Below are 10,317 nucleotides of genomic sequence, written 5' to 3' on the forward strand. Positions count from 1 at the left end.
ATATCGTAACCAACATTTTTGGGTACCGTGAATATTTTAATGTAATCTGAAGAAAGTCCCTCTCTTAAGTATCTCCCCTCTTATTTACCCAACCCGCCTAAGTACCTAAATTTTTCGTATGCCATACTTATAATTTTCCCCTTTTAAGTGTTCCACAACACGTTCGGCAAAAAAAAAAATATAAAAAATCCGCGGTAATTTTTAACCACTTTAAACTTGCACATTATTACTCTGAAATTGAAAGGGCTATAAATATTTCTGAGAAAAAATTTTGAAATTTTGATGAATTTTTTTCCAGTGTTCTAAAACATTTATTTTAAGCTTAGTTTATATGGTATTTGTTAGGGAATGAACTGTGTTCTAATTGAAACATTTTAAAAACTAATAAATAAGCATAAGTGGCAAACAACATCATTTTTAATATGGCCCGAAATGATAGATATGTCTAACACTGTATGTATGTATAAATATATATAATAACGGTGACCATCAAAATTAAATTTATCAGTTCAATTAATACGTAGTTCTTGAGTTTCATCCTTAAGCTGTGTACCAACTTTAGATAACATTTTATTGGGAGAGCAGACTTTTTCAGTAATATATAAAGCAACTTTAAAAAGTACATCCAAAAAATGTAATGCAATAGCTCGCCGTTGAAGCGTTCATAACTCCTAAACAACAGGAGTTACATACAATATATTTTTTGTATGTATATACTAAATAATGCCACATACCTATGCTTTCAGTGTGAGCCAAAATGTAATGTAACAGTCCGCGTTTTAGACCATACGTACAATATGATTTAACTATACTTATTTGGTAATTTAGACCATCCTCAAACTTCCGCAAAGAGAGAAGCAATATACTTGCATATACATACATTTGTATTTAAACGTATCAATATCATTGATATAAAATTTAAAATTTTTATTGCCCGCGTTTTTATTGAAGTTGCATGTTTGCCAAAAAAAAAACGAATCTGATTAGTGGCATTTTAATTTGATAGCTATTTTATTTGGCGTTGATTTGAGCTTGTAAAATGCTTCAGCATTTATGTATGTACATACATACATATACATATCTTATCGCTTTTGGTAGGTGTAGCGTGTTTAAATAGTTTAACCTAATAAATATAGAAATGTTTGATATACCCGCCATTAGAAAATATTTGCCAATACAAACAGATTTATATTTTTGTTCATTTAAAGTTGCTGAAGTTGAAATGATTTTACACCCAATGCAGAGATTTTTAAGGTTTTGTGATTTATTTATAATACATACATCTATTAATGTATATTCGTCGGTTGTATTGACCCCAAATAATTGCCTAACGGGTTAAAAATATACCGTTTTGCACAAAGAATTATGCTGATTAAAATAACGAAATATGAGGCACTAATGGTCAACTGAGGGGGAGGGGGGGGGCCTCCAAAAATTATTCAGGTAAAAGAAAATCGGTTACTGTCTTGAAAATTCCGTAAAGATGCTTACTTTTAAAGGTTGAGTGGCGTTTTTTGAAATCCAATATGACGGATGTAGTTTTGCAAAATTTATTGGATCCCGGTGATTTCTTTGAGACGCTGAAGTCAATAAATTTAAAATAATTTTCCGACAAAAGTGATTTGTAAACGGTAAATCCTAATATTTAAGAGGAACTACTCCTATTCTTTAGGAAGTATAATATAGCACATGTAACTCTTCCCTCAACTGAAGGCGTTCGCCGCCGGGCTATTTCCAGTAGAGTCAAGTACTTGGACTAGATTCTATATAGAAAGCTGTCGTTGAAGACTTATGGTCTGATTATGCATACTTCGCATAACTTCGCACAACTTCGCATAAACTTCAAACTGTTATTTCGTATGTACTTTTTATGTATTTTGTATGTATTCCATTACCCAGAAATTAGCAGAACTTTTAAAAGCTTAGCGATCTGTTGAGTTTAGATTTTGCTTCACATTTTCCTAAGTTACACATTTAGTGCTCAGGTACAAATGGTTGTGCGAAGTTATGCGAAGTATGCATAATCAGACCCTTACTGTCGTTCCTAAATTGGAGCGCTAAGCTTTGCGTTTTCCAATGCCAACGTGTGCCAGCGCGCCCTATAACCAAAGCAACGCGGCGTAACTTTTGACATTCTTCCGTTTTCATTCTCGTTTCCTCCTTCACTTTTTTCTCCTTCCTCTTTCTTTCCGTCCTCTGCATCCAACTTCAAAACGTGGGATGCTTCATACAAGTTGTATGAGCATGAGGATATTTGACAGCTCCTTAGCGCTTAATGTGCCAATTTAGAGATGGATGCCTCCGTTTTCTGTACACAGTGTTGCCGTTAAGAATTTTCGGAAAGTCGCAAAAAAGGGGTCATTGACGAAAAAAGGGTCACCATATTACTTTTTCGTTTCTTTGCTAATAAATAAATAATAATAAAAGAATAAATCTGTTGATTTTAAAAAGAAAATAGAGGGACGAGCTTTGCACAAAACAGGGTTGCGAACATATCCATAAATCTAGTTGCTGCCAGGAGAAGAGTTGCATTTCCTTTAAAAGTTTAAGGTGATGCATTTTTTCGTACTTACAGGAGGAAATACTTTTTAATAGCATGGTTCTGTTAACATTTCCTAAAAACAATCTCTGAAAAGGGGCAAAAGTCGCACATAATTTTGGAAAGGGGTCAAAAAAATCTAAATTTTCAAAAAGTCGGGTCAAAGGGTATTGGCGCTTAAAAGGGTCAAATTACCCCTTTTGGTCACACAACGGTAACACTGTCGTCTGTACATGCTATGTTATTTTTAAATTTGAATTGGCAACACATTTGCATACATATGTAAATAAATGTGTACTGCACATTCAATTCTGGCATTTATTTGTTATACATATTTGGAAATTCTTTTTATAGCTTATTACCAAAATTAAAATGTTTAATCAAGTGTTAATAATTCAGTCAAAGTGCAACAAAATTCATAAAAATAACATATCGGATCTAAAAAAAATTCAGTACATTATTACGTGTACGTAGCCATACGAAAAAATACTAATTTTCATGACTTCCTCTTTTGTGAGACATAATCGAAAAAAGTTATGAATAAAGTTTTTCGGATTTGTTATGGTATATTTGAAGCAAGTCTTTAAGATCACTACAAAAAACATCGTTTACTAATTTTTTTTTTACTATGGTAATTAAAAGTAATAATTTTAGTATTGAAAGAACTAATTTAGGTTGACATGGTCCTACATAAAACGATGGTCAGAGAGATTTTTTACTCTGCACGCCTCAATAGATAATGTAAAGAAAGCCTTCTCCACGGGCAAGGTGATGCACAGTGATTCTAAACTGGCATTTAGTGTCCACAATTCACTGGAGCCAATATTTTTCACAATTGTTGGTTTCAAACAATTGTAGGTCTTCCCCAGAAAAACTTGAAATGTTAAAAAAAAAAAGTTTTCACCAAAATTCAAAAAAAAAAAATGGGTTTCCAGAAAAATGTTGAGTATGCAGTTTTATAGATCATTAATTTTAGTATAATGAAGTGCAATTTGCAAGTGGCAAAGAAGTCGCGTTGATTTTTAATATTTTTTTTCGCTAACATTTTGAGCACATCTGCATGCTAAATGGGAAATAAAAGCGTTTCTTGTATTATTAAAAATCAACGCGAACTCTTAGCCACTTGCAACCACTTTATTATTTTAAAATTTAATGATCTATAAAATTGCATACCCAAAATTTTTATAAAAAAAAACAAAAAATAATAATTTAATTTTGGTGAACATTTCAACACCTCAAATGCTATAAAACGCTATTGAATTTTTTGGCTAGCTGTTCTCGATTTCGAGATATTAGAATTTGTCACGAAAAAAGTTCAATTTCCATACTATGCGGCGGTTTTTGGCAAGATTAATCTATTGGTTTTTTCTAATACATGCATGTTTTACATCAGTTTAAAATTTTTTTTTGGAGCTACTAAATCTGTTAAAGCACTTATCTAATACTAACATATATTCTATGGGTTATCGTTTGCTGCTGGGATATATTTACTTGAGCACAAATACATGTGTATACGCATTTCTTTCGCCAAAAGAACCGTTGCCTCGGTTTAGGCTGTATGTGTTGATAACTGTTCTTAGCTAAGTGCAGAGTTATTGTAGCAGAGCCACAAACCGGAAAATCAATCAAATGCAACAGCGCTACAGCTACTTTCAAACTGTTAGATGGCGAACATTACAGTAATTATTCGAATAGTGAATAGTTTAGTTTTCTCTTAGAAGTTAAGTGAAATATAAATATTTGTTGCAAATATACATATGTACTAAAGCCACAAGTCCAGTATATCTAGTGTTTTCTGTAATTTGGAAATATTTAAATTTTTTGCCTAAATTACATATGGTTACTTTATTTTTGTTAAAAATATGAAAAATCCCACCAAAACCGGTCTGGTGGTATTTACTTATTCATTCATTTCAGATGGGAATTCCATTTTATTCGTATTCATGTCCTCTTTAAATCTCCCAAGGAATAGTATTGACCAGAAATCGCTTCCAAATAATTCGCCAGTTCCTACATTTTAACGACTTGGCAAAGTCTTCTCCTTTCGAAGGACCAAGTCGTGATAGACCCTATCTTATCACACCAATAGTTGGCACCCTTAATAAAACACGTGGAAGTAGGCCAACAGATGTGTTGCTCTAAATTGAAAAACTTTATGAAGCAATACTTGCACAGGAAATGGGACTCACGTTTTTAATTTTATGTGATTCGACTGGGTGTTCAACGACCGGACGACTACCGAAGGCGATGTAACTATGAGCAGTATGAGCCTTACAGCGATTTAACGCTCCAGCTCTGAAAGTATTAAGCGCGGGTCGCGATGCTGGTAACAGAGGTAGAGGAAGGTCTTCTCTGGGATGGAAATACCAGAGCGAAGGACTTGCCATTTCCAAGGGACGTCAGTTGGCACAGAAGAGCAACGAAAGCTGCAACTAAGCTCAGTGTTGACTTTATTTTGAATTTGAATTGGTTCCAAGCCTTTTAACGTAAAATCTTTACTTACATTTATAAATATAAAAACTTAAGAAAAAATATGCATAACTTTGGTAATCTATAACATTCGTTTCATGCCTTCTCTGCAAAAGGCACCACCTTCTCCTCTCTCGCCGCTTCTTTCTCGTTTTCCTTCACTTCCTCATCGAAAATTTTAAGGTTCTTCACCAAATACCAAACACCGCCATCAAAAACGGTGCCAATGAATATGAAAGCTGCAGCGGTTAAATTCAGGATATACCTAAAATAACATTTAAATATAATAATAAAAGGTAAAATAAAGTATGTACATAACTACAAACTTAAGGACAGGACACCCACCTTAATGCAAGTGGATCGTAGAGCCAACAGTTACCCTTGTTGGTGCATGTCTTGCCCCACACCAAGCACAAACGATCCAATAGCCAGCCGAAGATAATCGGACTCGGTATGAAGGTTAGCATACAGGCCATCATCATACCCAAACCCATAGCGGCGGTTTTATCCCGCTCCGGTACGCAGCGCACAGTGACTAAGAAATTTGAAGCACGCCCTGTGGCACCGATGAATTTCAAACCACACATGACCGCCAAAAAAATCACGAATTGCGTGAAGCAATTAACGGGACATGCGCCAGGCGTGGCACGACCGCCCATTGTTGACTTTTTGGTAGAAAGAAAGGAAAAAAATTTTTAGTGGCTTTACGAAATGTTGAAATATTGATAGATATGTATATAATACTAACAGCCGATTTTCTGCTTGTTGTTGTTGTCATGAAAGGTGTTGTAAATGTGCTGCTTGATGTTGCTGCCGTTGTTACATCTATAGGTCTCATAGTTCTGTTCATAGTTGATTCACGCGACCCTAGTAAAGTAGTCTCTGTTATGTTGAACAATTCTGGTAGTGAACGCTTCTCACGAATCGGAGTATGGTTTCTGGCAATGCAGCTGCATTTAATGTAAATCTGTAAAAATAATCGTCATTTTAATTATGTAAATGTGAATGTTTATATGTGTGCATTAGGGTGTTAGATTTTGCACCTCTTTTCGAAAATCGGGTTTCTAGTTTTTCGTTTTCGGTTCCCTATTTTCAAATGAAGAAAATCCATATAAACCCGGTATTATTTTACTTATTTTCTCTACAGTAACATTTGCTGTTAGTCTGATAGCCCTGCTCGCGTGAACGACGTGGATGATGACGCGCCGGTGAAAAGATCCTTGCCGATAGCAAGGGGCCGAAGAATATACCGGAAGGACCAAGTGCAGAAGGAGCTGTCTGCACTCGGGATGAGCAACTGGCGTAAATTCGCACAGGAGAGAGGCAATTGCAGAAGCTTTTATTCTCGACCCAAAGCGACAAACGGTTCTATTATCAAATAAGAAGAAGAAGCTAAGGGAGACCTTTCAATCGTTGTCGACAGGCTCAACTAACGACGAAGGTCATCATGTTTTGACCGGGGACAAACGGTTCTATCATCAAATAAGAAGAAGAAGCTAAGGGAGACCTTTCAATCGTTGTCGACAGGCTCAACTAACGACGAAGGTCATCATGTTTTGACCGGGGGAGGCTAAAGAAAAAGAGGGTGCTAGCTGAGTGGGTTTAAGGGAGCAAGTGAAGAGGTGGCAATATATTGGGGATGGCATGTCGGGATCGGGTCTGAAAAGGTAGTAGTTAGTAAAAATGGTAAAGATGGTAAATGCCTCTCAATGAATATCGTTTATTGGTTTTCTCTACAACATTGGGTTCATTGATTGTGCGATGTTGGTCTGTAAGTTCGCAGAAATTCTGGTGTTTCCTACAGCAGCACAATATTATGTTCTATATGAGGTAAAAAGGTCGCTGCTGATTTTGTAGGACTCCGTGCAGTGAAAAATCGATAAAGGGCGAAGGGAAAGCTAATATTTAAAAGCCGGCAGAGCAAGATATCAGTGAAAGTGTATCCGGTGGCTAAGAAAGCTGCGTGATGTAGAAGTTAAATGTTGAACGAGTACTGACTGATACCTAAGATAATTCGCTGGCCACCATTTTAGTTCCAATGTAAGTGAGGATATCTCAACGTCCTTTAGTAGCCGAAGGATGGACGTTTCGGTTAGGACCCCAGTTATTTGCATGACCGGTTATGGCGTTAAGTGTTGTGGTGGTGCTGTTCGCTTTACAGGAGCCAAGTTGTTGCATAGCAGGGCTCGAATTGCATGTAAGGTGCGGGAATAGTAAGACCTCATATATTGTCTGCACAACTGGGATAGGAGAGTTATCTGCCGTCTATGTGGCCAGTGGTCCAGTCTCCTGTAAGCCTTCCGGTGAGAAGTCCAACGTTTGGCTTGAAAGCCTTAATAAACTTCGTGTTCTTCGTTCGTCGAGCCGTGGGCAGAGCGAGCGCTACGAGACTAGACGTGTGCTTTTTTCATACGAGACGATTTGCAACGGCTGACCAGCACAGGCGTGGCTTATTTCGGTTCGGAACGTATAGACAAACTGTTTTCTTTGCTGTTATAATATAATAATGATATATCTGAGACATGTAATAAGGGAGAATAAGTATATTGAGAAGGAAAACATAATTTACAACTTTCCTTCGCATTAGAGGCAAATAAAAGGAAGGCATTGAGTCATTAATAATCTGTTGCCTTATGTGAATGAAAACCTTAATCTAGAATTGTAAGACCTTACCAATTCAAACTATTCTTCTAGAAAATCTTACCTTCTTGCCATTAGCTTCTAGTACTTCTTCGCGGCAACCTGCATGACATGCTGATATATAGGTCATATTGTCTTCACCACAAACCGGTGAGAATGGCACATAATCGCAATAACAAGCGGAGTTGCAAGTGGCAACGCTATTTGAGCCACTGAAACGAAATATTGAGCTCTAAGTGTATAATAAACCCTTACGTCTGTTTAAAGAACCTCACCTCTCTGGTATATTGACAATCATTGAGTGCTCATTTCCTGGACAGCCGATAAATGCATATGCAATGCAACCGGCAACGGTAAGCAGTCCAACAAGTACATTCCACGCGGCCATATAACGGGCGCTTGGCTTATACTTGGATAAAACAAAGCCAGATAGTAAGACGCCAATAGCGGAGAAGGCCAATGCAACAGTTCCGGTGACCATGCTGAAGAAAATGTATCAAATGTGTTCTTTTGATGCGTTATATGAAACACTCTTACTCTCACCTAGAAGTTGCCGCCGATTGCCGATATTGTATCTCAATGTATTTGGGCGTAAATATCCAGTATGGCGTGTAACCAAAATAATAGAATATTGAAGAGATATGATTACACATGAGCGTTTTATTTTTGAGGAGTCGCTTGAAAGTGGTCAACATATCGCTAAATGATGCCTTCTCTAACTCGGACTCGAGCTCAACAGACGCTTCAGCTTTCAGCGCGTTGGATTCTTCGCGCTTACGCTCCTCTGCAAGCCGACGCGCTTTCGCACGTGGCAATTCTTTTGGCAACATAGCAAAGAGTATGCCACATACGAAGAGTACAGAGCCCAGCAACAGCCAACCCATCCACCAGGCGCCCAACCAACGTGGATCATCATTATTGATGACAGGACGCAATTGTGGTGCGATATAGAGACGCAGACAAAATGAGGCCAAGGCGTAACCGATAGCGGGACCCAGCATGTGGAAGAAATAGGATAAACCTAAAAGGTGAGGGAAAAACGAGAGAAAAGTAAATATTATTCATTAGACGGCAAAGCCAGAGGTGATCTCAATTGACGTGGCAATGTTTTCACAGTATTACAACCATAAATCTACATGTAAGTAATCTTCATTTATGATCCAAAGCTCATAACAAATACTACAATTGCCGCCAAGTTATCATTCGCTGCATAATTGGCACAAATGAGATAACAAAAAACAAAAAGAAAAATACACAACAAAGTCTTTTTTTGCCTACTCACTTAATAAAGCTGGCGTTTTGGACTTCTTTGTATTATCATCCATATAAGATATGCCGAGCGTGTAATAAAGTGCACCACCTATACCAGAGATGACCTCGGCAAGGAAGAGCACAGCTTGTGGTGCTAAATTGCCCTCCTCTAGCGCACAAGCGGTCTCATTGCTGCGATCGCGACACAATGCTTTTGCGCGCTGCTGTTCCAAAACTTCCAATGTTGCGTTCTCGTCGGCAATGCCACCGAATTCCGTGGTCAGCGCGAGCGCATCTAAGCCGGGGCCATAGAGGAAATGTGGTGCAGCGGTTAGCCAGCAGAAGGCGACTATTGTCATTATGCCTGTGTGGGGAAGTATAGAAAAAAATATGAAATCTTTGGTTTCCTCTGATTAACACATTTTTTAGCCTTTACTAACCAAATGCAATCCAACGCGGCCGGTGTCCTTTACCCGCATAATAGCTGAGTACCGCCGAAACAACCATTTGACTAATATTATTGCCAATCGCTATTATGCCAGTATTTTTCGATGGTATCTTAGTCAGCGTGCCATTAAAGTAGGCATAGGTCATGGAAAATACACAGCCCACTAAGCCATAGAGCAGCACATAGGTGGATTGATTGGCCAGCCTTAATATTTGAAAGGATACATCGTAGCAGAAAAAAGTTTGGCGTACAACCCTGAGCAGGGTGGTCATGAAACTAGCTTTAAGGTCATTGACTAGCTTTAACTCAGCTAGTTTATGAATATGTTTCAATAGTATGCCAAATTTATCAGATTTTGTACGAAAGGTAGAACCTCAGAGGTGGTCCTATACTAATTTGGTTTAGATCCGATACTCTTAAATTTGTATATGTAAATTGAAGTCGGTTTTGACTTCTTTTGTACTTAGAAAAACTAAAAGGGTGTCCCATACAAAACTTAGATCTAGATATTTTAAGGACAACCCTATCCCTAGTGTATAGTATTATTGCAAAACGATTTTGAAAAAAAAAGTTTTTTTTTGCGTTTTTAAATTTTTCTTTATATGTATCTTCGGCATTAAGATTTGATTCTCAAAGTACGATAAATCGCTGTTTTTCTCTCGAGACAGTTACAAAAAAATTTTCTTTGGCCGAACGTAGGAGTCGCCCTTTTGTATTTCGTCATATCTTCGACATTTACATTCGAATCTTAAAGTATGATACATCGATGTTTTTTATTGTTTTATAGTTCAGTGCCTCCAAGTACCCCGTTCCAGTGCTTACCCTCTTATCGGGTCAACGATCCACCTTAATGCCATTAATTAAAGATGACTAGAGATCATTAAACTTTTACTAGGGACGTATTTTGATTATTCCAGTCACCGAAAAATGTAAAAAGCGACTTATAGGTTCGGTAAATTTTTTTTTTTTT

General features: G+C 37.3%; 1 protein-coding gene across 1 annotated transcript in view; it reads right to left on the reverse strand.

Moving 5' to 3' along the window:
• Positions 1–5,023: 5,023 nt before the first annotated feature.
• The window catches only part of LOC118743900 (solute carrier organic anion transporter family member 74D-like), a 5,804-nt gene continuing 510 nt past the window's right edge, over positions 5,024–10,317 (reverse strand). Inside the window, exons 2-9 of the mRNA XM_036476662.1 lie at positions 9,340–9,551; positions 8,931–9,263; positions 8,192–8,669; positions 7,924–8,130; positions 7,713–7,860; positions 5,757–5,975; positions 5,354–5,673; positions 5,024–5,273 (exon numbers count right to left, since the gene is read on the reverse strand). Of these exons, the coding sequence (XP_036332555.1) occupies positions 5,105–5,273; positions 5,354–5,673; positions 5,757–5,975; positions 7,713–7,860; positions 7,924–8,130; positions 8,192–8,669; positions 8,931–9,263; positions 9,340–9,551 (2,086 nt within the window). The 3' untranslated portion in view covers positions 5,024–5,104. The remainder of the gene's footprint in view (positions 5,274–5,353; positions 5,674–5,756; positions 5,976–7,712; positions 7,861–7,923; positions 8,131–8,191; positions 8,670–8,930; positions 9,264–9,339; positions 9,552–10,317) is intronic.

Source organism: Rhagoletis pomonella, unplaced genomic scaffold (genome assembly GCF_013731165.1).
Source record: "Rhagoletis pomonella isolate Grant_MI unplaced genomic scaffold, Rhpom_1.0 Rhpom_scaffold_00007, whole genome shotgun sequence".
Classification (NCBI taxonomy): domain Eukaryota; kingdom Metazoa; phylum Arthropoda; class Insecta; order Diptera; family Tephritidae; genus Rhagoletis; species Rhagoletis pomonella.